This window comes from Chrysemys picta, chromosome 22 (genome assembly GCF_011386835.1).
Source record: "Chrysemys picta bellii isolate R12L10 chromosome 22, ASM1138683v2, whole genome shotgun sequence".
Lineage (NCBI taxonomy): Eukaryota > Metazoa > Chordata > Testudines > Emydidae > Chrysemys > Chrysemys picta.
In genome coordinates, this window is record NC_088812.1 from 5,309,572 (window position 1) to 5,335,346 (window position 25,775).

At 49.6% G+C, this 25,775-nt stretch overlaps 1 protein-coding gene across 6 annotated transcripts in view; it reads right to left on the reverse strand.

The window, feature by feature from the left end:
* The window catches only part of LOC101946298 (CD209 antigen-like protein C), a 47,620-nt gene that overhangs the window by 5,877 nt on the left and 15,968 nt on the right, over positions 1-25,775 (reverse strand). Inside the window, exons 1-6 of one of the 6 annotated variants that reach the window (XM_065576131.1) lie at positions 16,333-16,482; positions 15,526-15,636; positions 14,429-14,518; positions 12,285-12,335; positions 11,437-11,526; positions 2,195-2,245 (exon numbers count right to left, since the gene is read on the reverse strand). In XM_065576131.1, coding sequence (XP_065432203.1) covers positions 2,195-2,245; positions 11,437-11,526; positions 12,285-12,335; positions 14,429-14,518; positions 15,526-15,636; positions 16,333-16,429 — 490 coding nt within the window. In that variant the 5' untranslated portion in view covers positions 16,430-16,482. Of the gene's footprint in view, positions 1-2,194; positions 2,246-3,907; positions 3,998-4,755; positions 4,807-6,896; positions 6,987-7,991; positions 8,103-8,800; positions 8,939-11,436; positions 11,527-12,284; positions 12,336-14,428; positions 14,519-15,525; positions 15,637-16,332; positions 16,483-25,775 lie in introns of those variants that run through there. The other 5 variants (XM_065576130.1, XM_065576129.1, XM_065576132.1 and 2 more) reach the window with 5 other exon arrangements.

A 25,775-nucleotide genomic window follows, 5' to 3' on the forward strand; every position in this document is an offset into this window, starting at 1 on the left:
GAACAGTTTAATAATGTGACCCAAGCATGACCCTAAAGGCTCAGAAATAAGAACACAAATAAATCAAGCCCAACATTTATTATATTTTTAAAAATCTGCCAAATGAAGTGTAAAAATGTAATAAGAAAAGCCAAAAATGAGTTTGAAGAACAGCTAGCCAAAAACTCCAAAGGTAATAACAAAATGTTTTTTAAGTACATCAGAAGCAGGAAGCCTGCTAAACAACCAGTGGGGCCCCTTGATGATCGAGATACAAAAGGAGCACTTAAAGACGATAAAGTCATTGCGGAGAAACTAAATGGATTCTTTGCTTCAGTCTTCAAGGATGAGGATGTTAGGGAGATTCCCAAACCTGAGCTGTCCCTTGTAGGTGACAAATCTGAGGAATTGTCACAGATTGAAGTGTCACACGAGCAGGTTTTGGAATTAATTGATAAATTTAACAGTAACAAGTCACCAGGACCAGATGGCATTCACCCAAGAGTTCTGAAAGAACTCAAATGTGAAATTGCAGAACTATTAACTATGGTTTGTAACCTGTCCTTTAAATCGGCTTCTATACGCAATGACTGGAAGATAGCTAATGTAACACCAATATTTAAAAAGTGGCTGTAGAGGTGATCCCAGCAATTACAGACTGGTAAGTCTAACCTCAGTACCGGGCAAATTAGTTGAAACAATAATAAAGAATAAAATTGTCAAACACATGGAAGAACATAACTTTTGCCCAACAAGTTAACATGGTTTCTGTAAAGGGAAATCTTGTCTTACTAATCTATTAGAGTTCTTTGAAGGGGTCAACAAATATGTGGACAAAGGGGGATCCAGTGGACATAGTGTACTTAGATTTCCAGAAAGCCTTTGACAAGGTCCCTCACCAAAGGCTCTTACGTAACTTAAGTTGTCATGGGATAAGAGGGAAGATCCTCTCATGGATTGAGAACTGGTTAAAAGACAGGGAACACAGGGCAGGAATAAATGGTACATTTTCAGAATGGAGAGGGGTAACTAGTGGTGTTCCCCAAGGGTCAGTCCTAGGACCAATCCTATTCAACTTATTCATAAATGATCTGGAGAAAGCAGTAAACAGTGAGGTGGCAAAGTCTGCAGATGATACTAAACTGCTCAAGATAGTTAAGACCAAAGCAGACTGTGAAGAACTTCAAAAAGATCTAAAAAAACCTAAGTGATTGGGCAACAAAATAACAAATGAAATTTAATGTGGATAAATGTAAAGTTATGCACACTGGAAAAACAACACCAACTATACATACAATATGTTGGGGGCTAATTTAGCTACAACTAATCAGGAAAGAAATCTTGGAATCATCCTGGATAGTTCTCTGAAGATGTCCACGCAGTGTGCAGTGGCAGTCAAAAAAGCAAACTGGATGTTAGGAATCATTAAAAAAAGGGATCCATTGTATGCCCACATCTTGAATACTGCATACAGACGTGGTCTCCTCATCTCAAAACAGATATACTGGCATTAGAAAAAGTTCAGAAAAGGGCAACTAAAATGATTAGGGATTTGGAACGGGTCCCATATGAGGAGAGATTAAAGAGGCTAGGACTTTTCAGGTTGGAAAAGAGGAGACTAAGGGGGATATGATAGAGGTATCTAAAATCATGAGTGGTGTAGAGAAAGTAAATAAGGAAAAGTTATTTACTTGTTCCAATAATACAAGAACTAGGGGCCACCAAATGAAATTAATTGGCAGCAAGTTTTAAATAAATAAAAGGAAGTTCTTCTTCACACAGCGCATAGTTAACCTGTGGAACTCCTTGCCTGAGGAGGTTGTGAAGCCTAGGACTCAAACAGGGTTTAAAAGAAAACTAGGCAAATTCATGGAGGTTAAGTCCATTCATGGCTATTAGCCAGGATGGGTAAGGAATGATGTCCCTAGCCTCTGTTTGTCAGAGTGTGGAGATGGATGGCAGGAGAGAGATCACTTGATCATTACCTGTTAAGTTCACTCCCTCTGGGGCACCTGGCATTGTCCACTGTCAGTAGACAGGATACTGGGCTGGATGGACCTTTGGTCTGACCCAGTACGGCCTTTCTTATGTTTTTATGTTCTTATGAGTTTTAAGCCACTCTCATGGTCTTGACTCATGATTTTTGAATGCTGGGGTTGGCAACACAAGGGAACTGTTTATGCCCAACCTCTTGAGGAACATCAGCAGAACATACCATTAAGAAGTCGACTGTTAAACACGTTGAATTCTTTGGACATCTTCAACTCTAAAAGAAAGATGAGAGAATGTGGAGTTTCCATTTAAAACAACAACACAGAACCTCATGCTGCCCCACCCACACGTTCCACCCCTGAGGAGCACTGGATAAGGACCATTCATCCAGGAGTGTGTGAAATTTATGGAGCAAGGGCAGTCGTTGGCAAGGATGTAGCTATTCTAGCTATTAATGATTTATATTACAGTGCTTCCTAGAGGCCCCAACTAAGATTATGGCCCCTATGTGCCAGGTGATGCACAAACGGAACTGAGATTGGGTACCATTGCTCTGAGCACTGTGTAGACACAGAAAAAGAGACGGTTACAATACAAATAGACAAGAAACATTACCCATTTCACAGATAGTGGAACTGAAGCACAGAGAAATGAAGTGACTCTTCCAAGGCCACACACGGAGTCAGCAGCAAAACTGGGACCTGAAGCCAGATCTTGTGAGTTCCAGCCCATGCTTTAGCCACAATAGCAGACAACCTGTACTGAGCTGGGTCTCAGACCTCCTTTTGGAGCAGCAGGGTCTGAGCACTAACCCACTGTTACTGTGATTGTTCTCGGTGCCCAGGACGTGCTGCACAGAGACACCCATGCAGTCCAGGTGGGTGCAGGCTCATTACAGCGTTTGGAGTCCCAGGGGCAAATTAGCAAATTCACACCAGTGTTTATTAAGACAGAATCAGTTAATGACCCACACAGGCAAACTGTGGTGTAAAAAACTGGTCAGACCCAGGAATACATGAAGGCAATCCAAGGGCATCAGGCACACCCCAGCATGATGGCTCCCATTGGCCCTTCCCTTGTGCAATGATCCTAAGGGTAGGTGGGCTGGCAGGAGTCATTTGCTGGGTGTTTGGGGACTCACAACCACACTTTTCTGGGTGGGCTGGGGCCTCCCCTTGCCCATATTCCTGCTTCTTTTTTTCAGATGGTCAGGGGAGTATCCTGGAGGAGACGGGTCTCAGTTCCCACTCACCCAAGCAGTAGTTGTCTTTATGGGGGCCAGAGGCATGTGCGTACTCCTGGTACAGACCAATTCCACTCATGCTCGTAGCTTCCCCCGGTGTAATACTCTCAGCCAATGAGACACAAGGTAGAAGCATGACCTCATCAGAACAAAGTCTCATTGGATATTCAGTGATCCTAAGATCAGAGCAGTTGTTATGCAACAACTTCCAAGGGTATGTTGACACCTAAAATGCTACAGCAGCCGTGCTTCAGTGTAGACACTCACAACGACAGGAGGGGTTCTCCACTCTCCCAAGAGCCAGTAGCTAGGTCGATGGAAGAATTCTTCCATCAACCTAGCACTGTCTACGGCACGGGTTAGGTCAGCATAGCTACATCTGTCAGCGGTGTAAAAAAAAAAAAATCACACCCCTTAGAGACGTAGCTGTGCAGATTGTTAGCTTTCAATGTAAACCAGCGCTAAGAGCTGCTTATACCGCCTGTGGTTGTCCCACTCCCCACAATCATCTTCGGTCCTATATGAGCTGTGGGTCACATCCCCAGTTAATGTAAGTTGGTTCCGCTCCACTGAAGTGATTTCCACCCGCCAAGAGTCTGACCCCGTGGGACTGACTCTCCTCTCCTTGAGGCGTAACAACCCCAAAAGATGTGCCAGATCAAAGGGAGAGAAATGTTTCCTTTATCCTCTCACCCAGATAGTCCTGGAGAGCTGACAGATTTCTCTTGGAATCTCTTCTGGACGTATCTCGATCCAGCTGGACTTCAGCAAGACCCTGGGACACTGTAGACATGAGACCTCTTGATAGCAGAGTAAAATTTATCAGCAGGGGAAAACCCAAATCTTTGAGGACATCAGTGCTGCTGGAATGTGTATTTTCCTCCCAGACACCACTCAAGACCCATTGCGATAACTGGGTCTACAAATTTACCCTCCTTGTGAGCTCAACTGTGAAAATGATTGAAAGTTCATCAAATATCACAGTAACAACAAATATTGAGGGGGAAAGGTGCAAAAGGGAGACAGAAAGACTGAATTAGTCCAAACAAAAAGGCCTCTTGATAGAATTCAAAGACGGTGGTTTAGATCATGCCTGGTAAACAAAAAAAATTTAAGACCAGAGACTCCAGCCCGAGAGCACCCATGGAGTCGGCGCCTATGCCCACCTCAATGCACTGGGCCATGGAATGTTGCCCACTCCCATGATTGTTTGACAATTCTCACAATATTTGATCAGTTTCTTCAAGCCCCAGTTCCTAGATTCATATCACTACGAAAGAATCTCAGCTTTCATTTAGAAAAGGTAAGTCTATGGCCCTCATGGTTGCAGAGAAAAGCTTTAAAATGAGATCTGACCAAGACCCTAACATCTCAGAAACCAGGAGGTGAATAATATGAGCCCAACATTTTTCATATTTTTAAAAAGCTCATGATTTTTAAGCCAATCTCATGGGTTTGACTCATGATTTTTGAACATCGGGGGGGTTGGCGATACTCTTCGGTTATGCCGCAATCTCTTGAGAAACACCAGCAGAACATACCTTTAAGTAGTTGTTTGGTAAAGGCACTGAATTCTTTTGACATCTCCAACTCTAAAAGGAAGACGAAAGAATGGGCAGTTTCAATTTTAAACACCACCACCACCACAACCCCTCAGGCTGCCCCTCCCATATGCCTGCCCACGGGGAGCGCTGGATCATGGTCATTCATCCAGAGGTGTGTGAAAATTATGCAGCAATGGCAGGTTGACAGGGTGTACCTGGCCCTTTGTGGCCCCCTGCTTGAGGCCCCGAGGTCCTACTACACTAAGGCCTCAAAAGGAGCAGCGAAGGTGGGTCCTGCAGGCCTGCCTAGAAAGGCTGCACAGAAGCAGCCAATCAGAGCCCAGCAGGCTCAGATAAAAAGGGCTGCAGGGGCTGACTGTAGGTCAGTCCCTGGCTGGGGCCAGAGTGGTGAGGAACAGGACTGTGTTCTGCCAAAGTTGCTCAACACACTGCATTTGCAAAACCTAGGAGCTCACAGCTCTAGACCTAAGTTAACGGACGGAGATAAAGAGACCAGGTGGGAAGAGGCCCAGCGAATGTAGCAACAACCAATTAAAGGAGGCCATACGGAGTTGCTGTTTATAGGGGCCATGGGTTGGGACCTAGTGGGCAGGCCTGGTGTCCCCACCTGCATTAGCAAAGTGGTCTAAGCCCCCGGAAGGGGACAAGGCTTGTTCAGAAGAGCGGGATTCAAAGGGCCCAGAGATGGGACTGAAGCATCTAGTGAGGGGTGAAAGTGTGTTGAACTCTTTCCTACTTCAGAAGGTGTTCATCCATTTTGGGCTGTGTGACTTGGCCAGACGGCTGAGCCACTGAAGGTGACAACCTACAGGGGGCGCCAGGAGCAGGAGGAAGTCCTTCAGTACCAGATGCAGCAGCAGGAGTCACTCAAGAGGTGAGTGTCCCCCCATTACAGGCAGCAATTGGTAAGGTTGTAATTGGGTTTCACTTATTATTTCATTATTATTGCCTAGAAGCCCCAACTGAGATTGAGGCCCTCAGGTGCTGCACAGACCCCAACTGATATGGAGACCTTGTTGCTCTGGGCACTGCACAGTGACAAAATGAGAGACACACACTTAACCTGTGCTGAAGACCTTACAATACAAATAGACAAGAAATGTTACCCATTTCACAGATAGTGAAACTGAGGCACAGAGAAATGAAGTGACTCTTTCAAGTCAGCAGCAAAACTGGGAACTGAAGCCAGATCTCCTGAGGTCCAGCCCATGCCTTCCCAACAACAGCAGCCAACCTCTACTCAGCTGGGGCTCAGACCCCATTTGGAGAGCAGGGTCTGAATACTAACTCATTGTTACTGTGATGTTCTCATTGTCCATGATGTGCTGCACAGAGATACCCATGCAGTCCAGGTGGGTGCAGGCTCGTTACAGTGTTGAGAGTCCCACAGGGAAATTGGGAAGTTAACAACAGCATTTATTCACAGAGATCCAGTCAATGACCCGCGGAGGGAGACTGTGGTGGAAAGAACAGGTCAGACCCAGGACTGCATTGAAGCAATCCAGGGGCATCAGGCTGTACAATGATCCCAATGCTAGGTGGGTTGGCAGGGACCATCTCCTGGATGATTGGAGACCCACCGCCACACTTCTCCCCCATCCAGATTACTGCTTCCTTACTTCATTTGAGCTTGGGTCTGTCCTGGAGGACACAGGTCTCTGTCCTCATTCATCCAAGCAGTGGCTGTTTCTGGGAGCCCCAGGCACACGCCTACTCCTGGGACAGACCAATTGCATCTACGCCAAGGCTTCCCCAGCAGCATAACTCGCTCAGCCAATGAGACACTGGTAAAAATGTGACTTCATCAGAACAAAATCTCATTGGACAATCAGCGATCCTAGGAGCAGGAGAATGTTATCCCACAATTTCTAAGAGCTCCTTCCACCTCGGCTGGTTGTCCCATTCCCAACAACAATCTACAGACCTGTCTGAGCTGTGGTCAGATCCCCAGCTGATGTATGTCTGCTCAGTTCCAATGAATTCGAACGAGCTACATCAATTTCCACCAGCCGTGCAACTGACCCTGTGGGCCAGACTCTCCGCACCCTTGAGACGTAGAGAAAAAAAAGATTTGCCAAGTTCGACGAGGAATAGAAACATTTGCTTTATCCTCTCACCTAGATAATCCTGGTGATCTGATAGATTTCTCTTGGAATCTCTTCTAATCGTATCTCGATCCACCTGGGCTTCGGCAAGACCCTGGGACACTGTAGACATGAGACTTTTGATAGCAGAGTAAAATTTATGAGCAGGGGAAATCCATAGATGTGGGGACATCAGTGCTGCTGTAAAATGCACCTTCCTCCCAGTTACCACCTAAGTCTTTGGGTGTCCGTTACCTCGTGCTAGCTGTGATCCTCCGCTACAGGCACATTGTGCTCAACACCGGGATTCATTATTCTGGACATCAGCTGTGTCCTTGGTACAATGTAGAGCTGCATTGGGGCTGCTCTATGTTACACTGAGCTGTCAGTGGCCCCAAGATGTGCGGTACAGCTGCTATTACTACACCCGGGCGTGGAATGTGGCTGGACAGCTCAAAGGGGCAGAGCAAAGCTGAGAGTGAAAAGGTTCAGCCTTCCCAGAGCAATGCAGGGCTCTGACTGCTGTGCGGAGCAGAAAGCCGCCTGCTGCCACGAGGAGCCTGTCTCGGTTTGTGTGTGGTTAGCTGGTTGCAAAGTTAAAAGGAAAGGAATGCATTTGTCGGGCCCAAGCTCTCCTTGTGTTAATGTGGAAGAGGCAATTGTGGCAGTGCACTGTGCCATGCCCACATTGCATGTCTCACTCCCAGACATTCCCTGTCTGCTAGTGAGATCCGCAGCCAGCCCTTTGCACTGGCCCCAGCACACCGTTAAAAAAAGAAAATGTTTGTATGAATATTTCACAACCTTCAAAAGGTCACCACAAACATGGCCGGTTATTGATTTGGGGTGGGATTTTTCTGAGATTTACGAGCACAAGTCCCCTGGAAAGCTAGCGGGAGTTATGCTAAGGACAAATCCCAGCCCTTTGAAAATCCGGTCACCTTAACCCAGAGGTGAGTGAACGTTACCTAGCAATGGCAACTGCTCCATAATTAAGGTCACAGCTGAGCCTCCAGTCTCAGCCCAATTTTGTGCCCCACTGCTAAAATCCACCCCAAACTAGTCAGAGCAGCCTCACTCTTGGCAGGTGAGATGTGAGGCCGAGGTAGAAACGAACAGGAGACTTACATTTCCCAAGTTTCACCACGATGAGAGCTGTGGCCACTGCAATGCAAATCGCCAGCAGGAGATACAGGATCGCAATGGCCTTCCCTTGGGTGGAGTTGGAGTGACAAAGAGCTGTGGGGAGCAACACTGGTTAGAGCTCTCGAAGTGGGATCAACCCCTCCTAACATTCCCTTTGGGGAGAGACTGAACATGGTTCCCTACAAGAGAAGATGACTGGACAAAGGGAGGGGAGGGATTCACCACAGTTCTCAGCCTTCTCTGTGTTCCATTTTCCATGTTGGGAATCCCTCTCCCTTTTTGGCAATATGGGAAGGGCAGGGTGAGTGTGACACCCAGTTTGAGAAGCTCCTGCCTTAAAGGGAGCATGAGAATCCTCTCAGGTTCTGGCAGGGAGATAGGGGCAGGCTCACAGGTAGGGTCATCAGATGTCCCGATTTTATAGAGACAGTCCTGATTTTTGGGTCTCTCTCTTATATAGGCTCCTATTACCCCACACCTCTGTCCTGATATTTCACACTTGCTGTCTCGTCACCCTACTCACAGGACCAGTTTCATCCCTCAAATAGCAACACTGAAATCACTGGAGTGACCCAGAGATGAGTTTGCCCCATGATAAGAAAGTAGTTGATGTGGATGATGGGAATATCCAGATTTAACCAAGACACTCATTAGGAGAGAGAGAGAGAAAAACTCTCCTGATTGTGGGCACCAGCCTACTTCAAATTAGCAAAGCCAGGAATCAGACACAGGGCTCCTGACTCCCAGGGCAGCTCTTTAATCACAATATCACCCTTCCTCAGGCAGCTCACCTTTACCGCCTCTCCCAGGTGCGTTGCTCGCTCCCTGAATTGTCAGTTCCACCTGCTCTGAGCTGTCCCATTTGTGGTAGGAGCTGTCCGTCTCCATGGCTGCACATGTCTCTGTTCTGCTCCTTGCCTTCGGTGCAGTTTATATTGATAGGAGCCGTCATCATTCCTTTCCAGGGGAACAGACGCCTGTGGTCACACTTCCCATTCTCACAATTGCCGGGTCAGGAACTGTGGCCCAACCATTTCCTCTCCAGGTCAGCGCAGAATCATAGCGTCTCTGTGGTTCTAGTTTCTGGTCCTTGCGCTTCCAGGTTCTGAGATTGCGCAACTCCCATTGACTTTATCAGAGCATGTTGAAATCAGCACTTCTCTCCCAGCGGCTGCTCGAGACAATCTGCCGCCCAAGGCAAAACTTCCGTGTTCTTCTTCAAGTGACTGCTCATATCAATTCCAATTAGGGTTTGTGCACATTTGTTGGAAAGTTTTCCCCCTGGAATGGCGCCTTCATGGTGCTCAATATGACCCTGCTGACCCAGTGCCTCCTCAGTTCCTTCTTACCACCGGTGACAGTCCTTGGAACTGTGGTGTCTTGCTCAGCACGTTCTATCACGTTTCCTTAGCCTCGTTTGCTTTTTGTTCTTGATAGGTTTTAGTTAGGTTTTAGTTCCAACAATATGTTGGAGGCTAATTTAGCTACAACTAATCAGGAAAGAAATCTTGGAATCATCCTGGATAGTTTTCTGAAGATGTCCACGCAGTGTGCAGCGGCAGTCAAAAAAGCAAACTGGATGTTAGGAATCATTAAAAAAGGGATAAATTGTATGCCCACATCTTGAATACTGCATACAGACGTGGTCTCCTCATCTCAAAACAGATATACTGGCATTAGAAAAAGTTCAGAAAAGGGCAACTAAAATGATTAGGGATTTGGAACAGGTCCCATATGAGGAGAGATTAAAGAGGCTAGGACTCTTCAGCTTGGAAAAGAGGAGACTAAGGGGGATATGATAGAGGTATCTAAAATCATGAGTGGTGTAGAGAAAGTAAATAAGGAAAAGTTATTTACTTGTTCCAATAATACAAGAACTAGGGGCCACCAAATGAAATTAATTGGCAGCAAGTTTTAAATAAATAAAAGGAAGTTCTTCTTCACACAGCGCATAGTTAACCTGTGGAACTCCTTGCCTGAGGAGGTTGTGAAGCCTAGGTCTCAAACAGGGTTTAAAATAAAACTAGACAAATTCATGGAGGTTAAGTCCATTAATGGCTATTAGCCAGGATGGATAGGGAATGGTGTCCCTAGCCTCTGTTTGTCAGAGGGTGGAGATGGATGGCAGGAGAGAGATCACTTGATCATTACCTGTTAAGTTCACTCCCTCTGGGGCACCTGGCATTGGCCACTGTCAGTGGACAAGATACTGGGCTGGATGGACCTTTGGTCTGACCCAGTATGGCCTTTCTTATGTTTTTATGTTCTTATGAGTTTTAAGCCACTCTCATGGTCTTGACTCATGATTTTTGAATGCTGGGGTTGGCAACACAAGGGAACTGTTTATGCCCAACCTCTTGAGGAACATCAGCAGAACATACCATTAAGAAGTCGACTGTCAAACACGTTGAATTCTTTGGACATCTTCTACTCTAAAAGAAAGATGAGAGAATGTGGAGTTTCCATTTAAAACAACAACACAGAACCTCATGCTGGTCAGACCCAGGAATACATGAAGGCAATCCAAGGGCATCAGGCACACCCCAGCATGATGGCTCCCATTGGCCCTTCCCTTGTGCAATGATCCTAAGGGTAGGTGGGCTGGCAGGAGTCATTTGCTGGGTGTTTGGGGACTCACAACCACACTTTTCTGGGTGGGCTGGGGCCTCCCCCTGCCCATATTCCTGCTTCTTTTTTTCAGATGGTCAGGGGAGTGTCCTGGAGGAGACGGGTCTCAGTTCCCACTCACCCAAGCAGTAGTTGTCTTTATGGGGCCCCAGGCATGTGCCTACTCCTGGTACAGACCAATTCCACTCATGCTCATGGCTTCCCCAGGTGTAATACTCTCAACCAATGAGACACAAGGTAGAAGCATGACCTCATCAGAACAAAGTCTCATTGGATATTCAGTGATCCTAAGATCAGAGCAGTTGTTATGCAACAACTTCCAAGGGTATGTTGACACCTAAAATGCTACAGCAGCCGTGCTTCAGTGTAGACACTCACAACGACAGGAGGGGTTCTCCACTCTCCCAAGAGCCAGTAGCTAGGTCGATGGAAGAATTCTTCCGTCAACCTAGCACTGTCTACGGCACGGGTTAGGTCAGCATAGCTACATCTGTCAGCGGTGTAAAAAAAATCACACCCCTTAGAGACGTAGCTGTGCAGATTGTGAGCTTTCAATGTAGACCAGTGCTAAGAGCTGCTTATACCGCCTGTGGTTGTCCCACTCCCCACAATCATCTTTGGTCCTATGTGAGCTGTGGGTCACATCCCCAGTTAATGTAAGTTGGTTCCGCTCCACTGAAGTGATTTCCACCCGCCAAGAGTCTGATCCCGTGGGACTGACTTTCCTCTCCTTGAGGCGTAACAACCCCAAAAGATGTGCCGGATCAAAGGGAGAGAAATGTTTCCTTTATCCTCTCACCCAGATAGTCCTGGAGAGCTGACAGATTTCTCTTGGAATCTCTTCTGGATGTATCTCGATCCAGCTGGACTTCAGCAAGACCCTGGGGCACTGTAGACATGAGACCTCTTGATAGCAGAGTAAAATTTATCAGCAGGGGAAAACCCAAATCTTTGATAACATCAGTGCTGCTGGAATGTGCATTTTCCTCCCAGACACCATTCAAGACCCATTGCGATAACTGGGTCTACAAATTTACCCTCTTTGTGAGCTCAACTGTGAAAATGATTGAAAGTTCATCAAATATCACAGTAACAACAAATATTGAGGGGGAAAGGTGCAAAAGGGAGACAGAAAGACTGAATTAGTCCAAACAAAAAGGCCTCTTGATAGAATTCAAAGACTGTGGTTTAGATCATGCCTGGTAAACAAAAAAAATTTAAGACCAGAGACTCCAGCCCGAGAGCACCCATGGAGTCGGCGCCTATGCCCACCTCAATGCACTGGGCCATGGAATGTTGCCAACTCCCATGATTGTTTGACAATTCTCACAATATTTGATCAGTTTCTTCAAGCCCCAGTTCCTAGATTCATGTCACTAGGAAAGAATCTCAGCTTTCATTTAGAAAAGGTAAGTCTATGGCCCTCATGGTTGCAGAGAAAAGCTTTAAAATGAGATCTGACCAAGACCCTAACATCTCAGAAACCAGGAGATGAATAACATGAGCCCAACATTTTTCATATTTTTAAAAAGCTCATGATTTTTAAGCCAATCTCATGGGCTTGACTCATGATTTTTGAACATTGGGGGGGTTGGCGATACTCTTCGGTTATGCCGCAATCTCTTGAGAAACACCAGCAGAACATACCTTTAAGTAGTTGTTTGGTAAAGGCACTGAATTCTTTTGACATCTCCAACTCTAAAAGGAAGACGAAAGAATGGGCAGTTTCAATTTTAAACACCACCACCACCACAACCCCTCAGGCTGCCCCTCCCATATGCCTGCCCACGGGGAGCGCTGGATCATGGTCATTCATCCAGAGGTGTGTGAAAATTATGCAGCAATGGCAGGTTGACAGGGTGTACCTGGCCCTTTGTGGCCCCCTGCTTGAGGCCCCGAGGTCCTACTACACTACGGCCTCAAAAGGAGCAGCGAAGGTGGGTCCTGCAGGCCTGCCTAGAAAGGCTGCACAGAAGCAGCCAATCAGAGCCCATCAGGCTCAGATAAAAAGGGCTGCAGGGGCTGACTGTAGGTCAGTCCCTGGCTGGGGCCAGAGTGGTGAGGAACAGGACTGTGTTCTGCCAAAGTTGCTCAACACGCTGCATTTGCAAAACCTAGGAGCTCACAGCTCTAGACCTAAGTTAACGGACGGAGATAAAGAGACCAGGTGGGAAGAGGCCCAGCGAATGTAGCAACAACCAATTAAAGGAGGCCATACGAAGTTGCTGTTTATAGGGGCCATGGGTTGGGACCTAGTGGGCAGGCCTGGTGTCCCCACCTGCATTAGCAAAGTGGTCTAAGCCCCCGGAAGGGGACAAGGCTTGTTCAGAAGAGCGGGATTCAAAGGGCCCAGAGATGGGACTGAAGTATCTAGTGAGGGGTGAAAGTGTGTTGAACTCTTTCCTACTTCAGAAGGTGTTCATCCGTTTTGGGCTGTGTGACTTGGCCAGACGGCTGAGCCACTGAAGGTGACAACCTACAGGGGGCGCCAGGAGCAGGAGGAAGTCCTTCAGTACCAGATGCAGCAGCAGGAGTCACTCAAGAGGTGAGTGTCCCCCCATTACAGGCAGCAGTTGGTAAGGTTGTAATTGGGTTTCACTTATTATTATTTCATTATTATTGCCCAGAAGCCCCAACTGAGATTGAGGCCCTCAGGTGCTGCACAGACCCCAACTGATATGGAGACCTTGTTGCTCTGGGCACTGCACAGGGAAAAAATGAGAGACACGCACTTAACCTGTGCTGAAGACCTTACAATACAAATAGACAAGAAATGTTACCCATTTCACAGATGGTGAAACTGAGGCACAGAGAAATGAAGTGACTCTTTCAAGTCAGCAGCAAAACTGGGAACTGAAGCCAGATCTCCTGAGGTCCAGCCCATGCCTTCACCACCACAGCAGCCAACCTCTACTCAGCTGGGGCTCAGACCCCATTTGGAGAGCAGGGTCTGAATACTAACTCACTGTTACTGTGATGTTCTCATTGTCCATGATGTGCTGCACAGTGATACCCATGCAGTCCAGGTGGGTGCAGGCTTGTTACAGTGTTGAGAGTCCCACAGGGAAATTGGGAAGTTAACAACAGCGTTTATTCAGAGAGATCCAGTCAATGACCCGCGGAGGGAGACTGTGGTGGAAAGAACAGGTCAGACCCAGGACTGCATTGAAGCAATCCAGGGGCATCAGGCTGTACAATGATCCCAATGCTAGGTGGGTTGGCAGGGACCAGCTCCTGGATGATTGGAGATCCACCGCCACACTTCTCCCCCATCCAGATTACTGCTTCCTTACTTCATTTGAGTTTGGGTCTGTCCTGGAGGACACAGGTCTCTGTCCTCATTCATCCAAGCAGTGGCTGTTTCTGGGAGCCCCAGGCACATGCCTACTCCTGGGACAGACCAATTGCATCTACGCCAAGGCTTCCCCAGCACCATAACTCGCTCAGCCAATGAGACACTGGTAAAAATGTGACTTCATCAGAACAAAATCTCACTGGACAATCAGCGATCCTAGGAGCAGGAGAATGTTATCCCACAATTTCTAAGAGCTCCTTCCACCTCAGCTGGTTGTCCCATTCCCAACAACAATCTACAGACCTGTCTGAGCTGTGGTCAGATCCCCAGCTGATGTATGTCTGCTCAGTTCCAATGAATTCGAACGAGCTACATCAATTTCCACCAGCCGTGCAACTGACCCTGTGGGCCAGACTCTCCGCACCCTTGAGACGTAGAGAAAAAAAAGATTTGCCAAGTCCGACGACGAATAGAAACATTTGCTTTATCCTCTCACCTAGATAATCCTGGTGATCTGATAGATTTCTCTTGGAATCTCTTCTAATCGTATCTCGATCCACCTGGGCTTCGGCAAGACCCTGGGACACTGTAGACATGAGACTTTTGATAGCAGAGTAAAATTTATGAGCAGGGGAAACCCATATCTGTGGGGACATCAGTGCTGCTGTAAAATGCACTTTCCTCCCAGTTACCACCTAAGTCTTTGGGTGTCCGTTACCTCATGCTAGCTGTGATCCTCCACTACAGGCACATTGTGCTCAACACCGGGATTCATTATTCTGGACATCAGCTGTGTCCTTGGTACAATGTAGAGCTGCGTTGGGGCTGCTCTATGTTACACTGAGCTGTCAGTGGCCCCAAGATATGCGGTGCAGCTGCTATTACTACACCCGGGCGTGGAATGTGGCTGGACAGCTCAAAGGGGCAGAGCAAAGCTGAGAGTGAAAAGGTTCAGCCTTCCCAGAGCAATGCAGGGCTCTGACTGCTGTGCGGAGCAGAAAGCCGCCTGCTGCCACAAGGAGCCTGTCTCGGTTTGTGTGTGGTTAGCTGGTTGCAAAGTTAAAAAGGGAAGGAATGTATTTGTCGGGCCCAAGCTCTCCTTGTGTTAATGTGGAAGAGGCAATTGTGCAGCGCACTGTGCCATGCCCACATTGCATTGTTCTCACTCCCAGACATTCCCTGTCTGCTAGTGAGATCCGCAGCCAGTCCTTTGCACTGGCCCCAGCACACCGTTAAAAAAAGAAAATGTTTGTATGAATATTTCACAACCTTCAAAATGTCACCACAAACATGGCCGGTTATTGATTTGGGGTGGGATTTTTCTGAGATTTACGAGCACAAGTCCCATGGAAAGCTAGCGGGAGTTATGCAAAAGACAAATCCCTCCCCTTTGAAAATCCGGTCACCTTAACCCAGAGGTGAGTGAAAGTTACCTAGCAATGGCAACTGCTCCATAATTAAGGCCGTAACTGAGCCTCCAGTCTCAGTCCAATTTTGTGCCCCACTGCTAAAATCCACCCCAAACTAGTCAGAGCAGCCTCACTCTTGGCAGGTGAGATCTGAGGCCGGGGTAGAAATGAACAGGAGACTTACATTTCCCAAGGTTCATCACGATGAGAGCTGTGGCCACTGCAATGCAAATCGCCAGCAGGACATACAGGATGGCAATGGCCTTCCCTTGGGTGGAGTTGGAGAGGCAAAGAGCTGCAGGGAGCAACACTGGTTAGAGCTCTCGAAGTGGGATCAACCCCACCTAACATTCCCTTTGGGGAGAGACTGAACATGGTTCCCTACAAGAGAAGATGACTGGACAAAGGGAGGGGAGGGATTCACCACAGTTCTCAGCCTTCTCTGTGTTCCATTTTCCATGTTGGGAATCCCTCTCCCTTTTTGGCAATATGGGAAGGGCAGGGTGAGTGTGACACCCAGTTTGAGAAGCTCCTGCCTTAAAGGGAGCATGAGAATCCTCTCAGGTTCTAGCAGGGAGATAGGGGCAGGCTCACAGGTAGGGTCATCAGATGTCCCGATTTTATAGAGACAGTCCTGATTGTTGGGTCTCTCTCTTATATAGGCTCCTATTACCCCACACCTCTGTCCTGATATTTCACACTTGCTGTCTCGTCACCCTACTCACAGGACCAGTTTCATCCCTCAAATAGCAACACTGAAATCACTGGAGTGACCCAGAGATGAGTTTGCCCCATGATAAGAAAGTAGTTGATGTGGATGATGGGAATATCCAGATTTAACCAAGACACTCATTAGGAGAGAGAGAGAAAAACTCTCCTGATTGTGGGCACCAGCCTACTTCAAATTAGCAAAGCCAGGAATCAGACACAGGGCTCCTGACTCCCAGAGCAGCTCTTTAATCACAATATCACCCTTCCTCAGGCAGCTCATCTTTACCGCCTCTCCCAGGTGCGCTGCTCGCTCCCTGAATTGTCAGTTCCACCTGCTCTGAGTTGTCCCATTTGTGGTAGGAGCTGTCCGTCTCCATGGCTGCACATGTCTCTGTTCTGCTCCTTGCCTTCGGTGCAGTTTATATTGATAGGAGCCGTCATCATTCCTTTCCAGGGGAACAGACGCCTGTGGTCACACTTCCCATTCTCACAATTGCCAGGTCAGGAACTGTGGCCCAACCATTTCCTCTCCAGATCAGCGCAGAATCATAACGTCTCTGTGGTTCTAGTTTCTGGTCCTTGCGCTTCCAGGTTCTGAGATTGCGCAACTCCCATTGACTTTATCGGAGCATGTTGAAATCAGCACTTCTCTCCCAGAGGCTGCTCGAGACAATCTGCCGCCCAAGGCAAAACTTCCGTGTTGTTCTTCAAGTGACTGCTCATATCAATTCCAATTAGGGTTTGTGCACATTTGTTGGAAAGTTTTTCCCCTGGAATGGCGCCTTCATGGTGCTCAATATATGACCCTGCTGACCCTCCTCAGTTCCTTCTTACCACCGGTGACAGCCCTTGGAACTGTGGTGTCTTGCTCAGCACGTTCTATCACGTTTCCCTAGCCTTGTTTGCTTTTTGTTCTTGATAGGTTTTAGTTAGTTTAATTTTTAGTTCGTATTAGTACTTAGCAGTTGGGCTGGGGGATTTACCTTCTGTCCCAACTGCTTTTTCTTGGGAGGGCTTACATGACAAAGTCCCAGGGGTTCAAACCCTGCAAGTCTTGTTCCAAGCCCATGCCAACGGGCGACCCCCACAACCCTTGTCTGAAGTGTCTGGGGGAGGCTCACCAAGCCGATCGGTGCAGGATTTGAAAAGGGTTTCACCCTCAGAACCAAAAGGAGCAAGACTTTCACCTTAAGCAGCTCCTTATGGAGGTGGCACTTAGACCTCAGCCTCCGCCGGCATAGCAGAACCCGGAGTCGAGTTCTTCGGTGACTAGCGCCCTGGTGACAGTGGTGGAAGTGGCACCGTGGAGGGACTTTTGCAGAGACCCGTGGCACAGCCACTCCCCAGTGCTGAAACCAGCAAAATTGACCCGGGACTGCTCCCGCTCCCCAGCACAGAAGCGGCACTGGAAGCAAGAGAGGAGCAGCTCTCCATCCCAAAGGCCCACCCCTCTGGAGCTGGCCAATGGGGCATGTCCTCGTGAGCAGCTCCCAGTGCCAAAGTCTGCGGAGACAGCACCGTTGACTTTGGCCCCACAAGGGGGACCATCGAGTCCAGTGCTGTGGGACTTCCTGTCCCAGATCATTGAGGAGGTGGAGCTGCCATCCACCCCGGACACCTTTATAGCCCCGAGGGACCTCATTGCCATGAGACCACCCACTATTCGAGCTAAGCCTCCAGTACCACATCGTATGGCAGCGTCTGAAGGCAAACCAGCGATGCTCCAACTCTCAGCACTGCTTGATAGAATCGTGGCACTGCTCGGAGTCCCTGTGCCGCTCTCAATTGTGGCACTGGTCGGACTCGCAGTACCAGTCGGGCTCGCAGCACTGGTCAGACTCGCTGCACCGCTCCAGGTCGCACCAGCACTCCCGATTGCAAAGCCGATCCACGAGTCAATCCACATCATGCAGCAGGTCCTGGACTCGGCACCTATCCCAATGCTACCCCGCAACTCCACGCAGCTCCAGATTACGGTAGCACTCCAGGTCCCGGCATCACTCTGGGTCGCGGCACCACTCTCCAGCCTCGTGGCACCGCTGTCCAGCCTCACAGCACCACTCCCCAGCGTGGTGCCGCTCACCCTATCAGCTCCACTCAGCACCGCCCTGGCCCTTGCAATCCTGATCCCTCTCTTCGAACTCTGATGTGGGATCTAGATACTCAGAGCGGGGCTGACACTGGTCAGGCTGTGGACGCTCTGAGGTGGGGGCAGGGCTGTGGCCTGCGCAGTGGAAAGGACCAATGCAGTGGCCATTCTGAGCCTGGTCCAGCCAGCGAGACAGGGCAATAGATTCCTGATGAGCAGGAGGGACAGGAGGACCCTGTTCCCGCATTAGCCTCCTCGTCCTCCTCCCTGGATGAGGCTGTTGCGGGCACGTCCATCTCCGGACCGCCTCCCATAGACAGCCATGCCCAATAAGACCTCCTTCACAGGGTGCCATCCAACATGGGGGTCTGCAGGCCGAGGAGATGGTGGAGTCAGAGGACACGGTGGTTGACATTTTGGCCCCAGAGGGTCCTTCGAATGTGGCTTTGACCCTCCTCAAAGCTACACAGGCCAATGCCAAGACCATCTGGCAGGCCCCAGCCTCCATCCCTCCCACTGCCAAGGGCATTGAGAGGAAATACTTTGTGCCATCAAAGGGGTACGAATACCTCTTTACGCACCCACAGCCTTGTTAATTGGTGGTTGTGGCAGTAAAGGAGAAGGAGAGGCAGGGGCAACAAGCCCCAGTGCTTTGGTCCAAAAAGGCCAAAGCCTGGACCTGTTCGGGTGTAAGGTGTACTCCAGGAGGGGGCTTCAGCTCAGGATTGCCAATCAGCAGTGAATTGTGAGCTGGTATAACTTCAACACCTGAACTCAGGTTCAAGTAGCTGCTGCCAACTGCATCCAGGAAGGAGTTGGGAGCTATAGTGGAGGAGGGCAAGGCTGTGGCACGGACCTCTTTCCGGGCCTCACTGGATGCTGCGGACTCGGTGGTGTACACCTTGTCCTGTGGTATCGCCAGGAGGTGCACCACATGGTTGCAGGCCTCGGGCCTACCACCTGAGGTTCAACAGACAATGCCTTTTGATGGGGCAGGCCTGTTCACGGAGCAGACTGACTCTCGGCTGCATAACATAAAAGCCTCAAGTGCTATGAAATCTTTGGGTATGCACACCCCAGCCACCCAACACAAGCATTTCAAGCCTCAACAGCAGCACTCCTACCCTCCTCCGCCGAGGCAGGAATTTTACAGGAGAAGGGGCAGGAACGGCAGAAGCAGGGATGGCCAAGGGGAAGGGACGGGACGTCCGGCTCTTCGGCGGCGGGTCCCTCAGTCCCTCTCGGAGGGAAGGACCTGCCGCCGAAGTGCCGCCAAAGAAGAAAGCGGCGCAGTGGAGCTGCTGCTGAAATGCCGCCGATCGCGGCTTTTTTTTCCCCGCCACTTGGGGCGGCAAAAACCCTGGAGCCGGCCCTGGGCAAAAGAAAACCTTCCAACCCCCCCTTCCGGATAGGGACAGGGCCCGACCAAACCTTTGTCTGGTTCCAAGCAGACTTTTTGAAGGGGCGCCCACGGATGGCACATCAGACTCATTCCCGGATCCTTCCTCGTCCTGTTTGAATCACCTGTACCACTCCTACCGTGCTTGGTCCCAAGTAACTTCAGACCGCTGGGTCTTCTGCATGGTGGAAGTGGGATACTCTCTTCAGTTCTTCTCCTACCCTCCCTCCCACCCCTCTTCCCCATCCCTTTTCAGGGACCCCTCTCATAAGCAACTCCTTATCCAGAAGGTGCATGAGCTCCTTGCCATGGGAGCAGTGGAGGAGGTACCTCAGGAGCTAAGGGGCAAGGGATTCTCCTCCCGATACTTCCTAATCCCCAAGACCAAGGGCGGGGGGTCTCAGACCCATTCTAAATCTACATGGATTCAACAAACTCATGGTAAAGTTGAAGTTCCTCATGGTCTCCCTGGGCACTATTATCCCCTCCCTGGATCTGGGAGACTGGGATGCCACCCTTGACATGAAGGACGCGTACTTCCACATAGCGATTCATCCAGCACACAGGCGCTTCCTATACTTCGTGGTCAACCACAAGCATTACCAATTCTCTGTCCTACCATTTGGCCTCTCAACAGCCCCGCGAGTGTTCACCAAGAGCATATTGGTCATGGCTGCCTTTTTCCACCGACAACAGGTGCAAGTAAACCCCAACCTAGACGACTGCCGGCTCAGGGACCGCACCAGGGCACAGGCACAGTCCCAAATTCATTTGTCAGGTGCATGTTTGAGCGGCTGGGTCCTCTCCTCAATTTGAGGAAGTCGACCTTGGAACTGACCCAAATAATAGAATTGATTGGGGCAGTGTTAGACTCAGTTCAGGCACGTGCTCTTCTGCCCGGGACCCGATTCTGAGCCAACGCGGGCATCATTCAAAGCCTCCAGCAATTCCCAACCACAACAGCAAAGGGGTGCCTGAGTCTCCTCAGCCACGTGTCTGCTTGCACTTATGTCACCTGGTTGTGACTCATACCTCTGTAGGCCTGGCTTGCCTCAGCCTACCGCCCAGGGCGTGACAGCTTGAATTCAGTGGCCATGGTGCCAGGGCAGATCCTCACATCCCTCCACTGGTGGCTCAATCCTCAAGCAGCGTGCGAAGGAGTCCCCTTCCACAACCCTCAACCTTCCTTGTCCCCAGTTACGGACGCATTGGCCCTGGGATGGGGTGCACATCTGTGGGGACTCCAGACACAGCTCCTGTGGTCGCAGGACGAGCTCTCCCTGCATATCAACATGAGGGAGCTGAGGACGGTGCACCTAGCTTGCCAGGACTTCCAGGCCTGACTACAAGACCAGTGCATAGCAGTTCTAAAGGACAACACCACCGCCATGTTTTACATCAACAAGCAAGGGGGAGCCATTTCCTCTCCCCTATGTCGGGAAGACCTCCATCTGCGGGAGTTCTGCATAGCGCACTCCATTCACCTGGAAGGATCCTTTTTAATCAGGAGTTCAGAACACGCTGGTGGACCTCCTCAGAAGGTTATTCTGCACACATGAGTGGTCCATCTCGCCGGATGTCCTACACCTCATTTTCCAGAGGTGGGGATTTCCCCAGGTCGACCTGTTTACCACCCCCACAACAGTAACTGCCCAATGTTCTGTTCCTTCCAGGGTCACAGCACAGGCTCACTCGTGGATGCATTCCTGCTACCCCGGAGAGGTCACCTGCACTATGCCTTTCCCCCGTTCCCTCTCATACACAAGGTCCTGCTCAAGATCCGCAGGGAGGGGGCAAAGATCATTCTGAAATAAATATCGGACACTGTGAAATTTACACTTTTTAAAATCCTATGACCATGAAACGGACCAAAACAAACCGTGAATTTGGTGAGGCCCCACACATGAGTTTTTTGGCAAGTAACAATTCTGAGGCCAATTGTATTTTTTTTTTTTAAATCACCTTGAAGGTTATACTGGAGGTAAGACTGTGGGGTCTGGTGGCAGCAGGGTTGGATAGGGTCAGGAGATCTTAGTTCCAGTCCTGGATCCATTGCAGGTTCACTGTGCATTGGTGTCCGCATTGATAAAATGGACATAATGACATTGACCTCCTTTATAATGCATTTTGAGATCTGCTGATGAAGAGCAGGGTACATTATTTATATATATATTAGTGACAGAGTTCCTCCTCTAGCTTGGTGGGTCCTGCACTTATTGGCAGATTTTCTTGCCTCAGAGATTCACCATGTGGGTTGGGGAACAGCCCAGAGACTTTCCCCTCTGGAAGAACCCACAGTCCAGGTCAATTGGGAGGTTTGCAGGGAACCCAGGCCCGCCCTCTACTCCGGGTTCCAGCCCAGGGCCCTGTGGACTGTAGCTGTCTATAGTGCCTCCTGTAACAGCTGCTTGACAGCTACAACTCCCTGGCCTACTTCCCCATGGCCTCCTCCAAACACCTTCCTTATTCTCACCACAGGACCTTCCTCCTGGTGTCTGATAACGCTTGTGCTCCTCAGTCCTCCAGCAGCACACCCTCTTACTCTCAGCTCCTTGCACCTCTTGCTCCCAGCTCCTCACACTCACACCACAAACTGAAGTGAGCTCCTTTTAAAACCCAGGTGCCCTGATTAGCCTGCCTTAATTGATTCTAGCAGCTTCTTCTTAATTGGCTCCAGGTGTCCTAATTAGCCTGCCTGCCTTAACTGGTTCTAGCAGGTTCCTGATTACTCTAGTGCAGCCCCTGCTCTGGTCACTCAGGGAACAGAAAACTACTCATCCAGTGACCAGTATATTTGCCCTCTACCAGACTCCTGTACCCCACTGGTCTGGGTCTGTCACAATATATATATATTTTAGACCTCACTGACTTGAACCTGTTTAGGCTTCTGACCCCTATGTGCATCAAGGAAGCGCTTTCAGCCCCATTATGCTGTTGGGGAGCTGAGATCCAGAGGGGTGGGTCACACAGGGGGTCACTGGTAGAGCAGGGAGTTGAACCTGTTTCCCCCATTGGGCCCTAACCACCATAACCATCTTTCTTCTGAATTCCTAGTGCAATTCACGGTCTTGGTTTTTATCTATTGGCACATGGAAATCGCCAGATTAGATCAAGAGCAGGGAGCCCAACTAGCCTGGTATCATGGGCGGTGCGTATTGTATGCTGGGAACACTTTGCCTCTCCAAACAGCCTCATGGCCCCACCCACGCTGCACCCTGAGGCCCCCTCCTGCTTGCCACTTCCCCCTTGGCCCCAGCCCAGGCAGGGTGCCCCTCTTCCAGGAAGCTTGCTGGGGCAGGGGCTCGGGCTAGGGCGGCCGGGACTAGGGGTGGCTAGGGCCACCCAGAGTTGGGAGGCCTCCAGGCGTTGGGGCCACAATGCCCAGCACTCCACTCCTAGAGGCGCTGGGGCTGCCCGCCCTGTGCTGGGAGGGGGAGCTGGAGGTGCTGGGGCTGGGTCCGCAATGCCTGGAGCTCCGGGACTCACGGCGCTGGCAGTCACGCCGCCCAGCGCTCCGGGGCTGGAGGTCATGCGCCACCTGCCCACCTGGTGCTCCTTTGCTGGGGAATACACACTACGAACCCAGTGCTCTGGAGCTGAGGGACACAAGCCATCCACCCAGAACTCTGCGGCTGAAGGCTCTTGGGCGGCCCGGGGCTGGGGGCGGGGTGAGCTGGTAGCCGTGAGGGGGCCCTCTGAGCTTCGGCAAGGGAAGTGGGGCGGGAGGGGCTGGCTCTTGGGCAGAAGGAGTGGGCCAGCCGGTGGTGATCCTCCCCAAGCCTGTTATTCCTGCACGGCCCATGCCTGGTATCTCTCCTCAGACAGTGGCCACTATCACCACTTCAGAGGAAGGTGTAAGGAGGGCCCTGTTTGGAAATGATAATCAGGCCCTTCACCCTTGGACTCACTGACATCCTGCGGCACTGAGTTCCCCTGTCTAATTCTGTGCTGTGTACATTTTGGAGACATGTTTGTGGCAGTGCCGGCAATGTGCCAGGTGCTTTCAAGAGATGCAAGAAGGGACGGTCTTTGCCCTGAGGAACTCACAGACTAAGGATGGACAGACAGTGGCCAGGAAAGAGGAACAGCCAAACAGCCAAATGTGAATCAGCAAGATTCACTAGAGACAGCCCAGCAGAGAGGGACTGAAGTGTGCACAGGGTTGGAGCCTGTGGGATTGGCACTGGGAGGTCGTACCATGCATAGGTGCCTGCCTGGAGCGTGGCACATATGTGGCTGTACCAGGTGCAGACAAAGCTGGGACATGGGCCGAGCAGGAGGCCTGGGGCAATTGTACAAGGGGCAGGTAAGACTGAGGACATGGGTGGGGTGGGGATTGCAGAAAACTGTACGAGGGGGAGATTAGGCTGGGACATAGAAGGAGGGGCGGAGTTATTGGACAAGGGCAGACAAGGCTGGGGACATGGGTGGGGTGAGGGGCACGGATGACTGTACCAGGGCAAACAAAACCAGGAGCATGGACGGCGCAGGGGCTGTGGCAACCGGGGGTTATGACGCTCAGCCGGGGATAAGCAGGGAGCTTCCCTGTGCCTGGGTGTCTGGGCTTTGCCTCCTGTGGGGCTCCATGGTTTGGTTCCAGCCGCCTCTGCACAGAGTTTCCTCCATTTAAACATTAGGGTCATTTCTGATGAGCTTCCTCATTCTAGTTAATTTCCCTCTTCCTAGTCCCAGAGCTAGTTCTGGGCACAGTTCCATTCTTCAGTGTGTGGAACGTTATTACATAGGGCCAGATCCTTAGCTGGTGTAAATGGGTGTATTGACCCTAATGGAGTGACGCTGATTTTCACAGCTGGGGATCTGGCTCCATTGACTCCAATAGAACAGTGCTATTTTACATCAGTGGGAGCTCTGACCCCCTTGTGGTCATTCTTAGGCCTTTTCTTCATTATACTGGTATGAATTTAAACTGTGAATTTAAATTGACTTTGTTATCCTAGGTTAACCCCTCCTATGGATACTTAGTCCAGCAGAAGAGTGACCTTTATTCAGTTTATTTTATGTCACTTTGGAAGGGGTTTAGGTTAAACAGAATAAGTTTGTCCTCATGTGGGGTTAGATGGGGATGACAAGACCTGTATCGCTGCATTGGCATAAGTGGTAACACTTTCCCATATAGAGAAGCCCTTAGTCAGTGGCTCATCTACAGTTACTTCTTCAACCAACTCCCAGCCTCGGTCATGCTCCCCACAGATGTCTTTGTTTGGGTGGAGTGTTCCGCTGTGTCCTGCAGGGGGTGCTTTGCAGGTCTGGGGTCAGTGCCAGGGGAGGGGAGGGATACTTACACGTCTGTATATCTTGAGGATGAAGGGCCAGAAACTTTCCTGGTATAAAGCAATGTAACTCCATATACTTTCATGGAGCTCAATGGATATATAGCAGCTGAGGACCAAGCTCCTGATTTTTACTGGCCATCAGAATATATGGGGAAGGGAATAATTGTATTTCTACACTGATAATTTGTGATCATGAACCTAACCCCCTTGAACCTTCATGACATCTGCTCAGAATAGCTCTGATGGATCTTTTACTGTCTCCAAGCAGCCACTCAAATGAGGACGTATCAGAGGGGTATCCTGGTTAGTCTGTAACCACAAAAACCGTTTTCATGGGTAAAAAAAAAACCCACTTCCTCAGATGCATGGAGTGAAAATTACAGCTACAGGCATAAATATTCTGGCACATGACAAATGAGGAAGGTCTGGATCCAATATAGTGTTAGGAGAACAAAGATTTTTTTGGCAGCACAATATAATTGCCCCCCTGATTAATGCCACCCCCATACTCAATGCCAGCATCACTCCACCGGCTCCCGGCAAACTGAAAGTCAAAGAAATGTGTGTAGCCCCTGGGAATGTGTTGTTCATTTGCCATATTTCCTCCTCCGGCACCTCTTGAACAACTCACTACTGCTCAACACAATCCAGATGGAACAGCCAACAGGAAACACCTGAAAAAGGGGAATTCACTGGGCAAAAATTGACTTTATACAGCTAAAGCCCATGAGGGTGTGCACTGTTTTCTGAATAGAAGATGGACACATGATGTGCCAGGTGGTGAATGTGGAAATCTTGGAAGATACCTCACAAGATCCAGCAGGTCCAAGAGAATGGAGAGATATACAGAATATTTTTGAATGGCAGTTTGGCGTATGGAGACCACGTCTCTGGTTTCACACCAGATGGTCCTCTTTTTGTGTGGTTTGTCTCCCATCCAG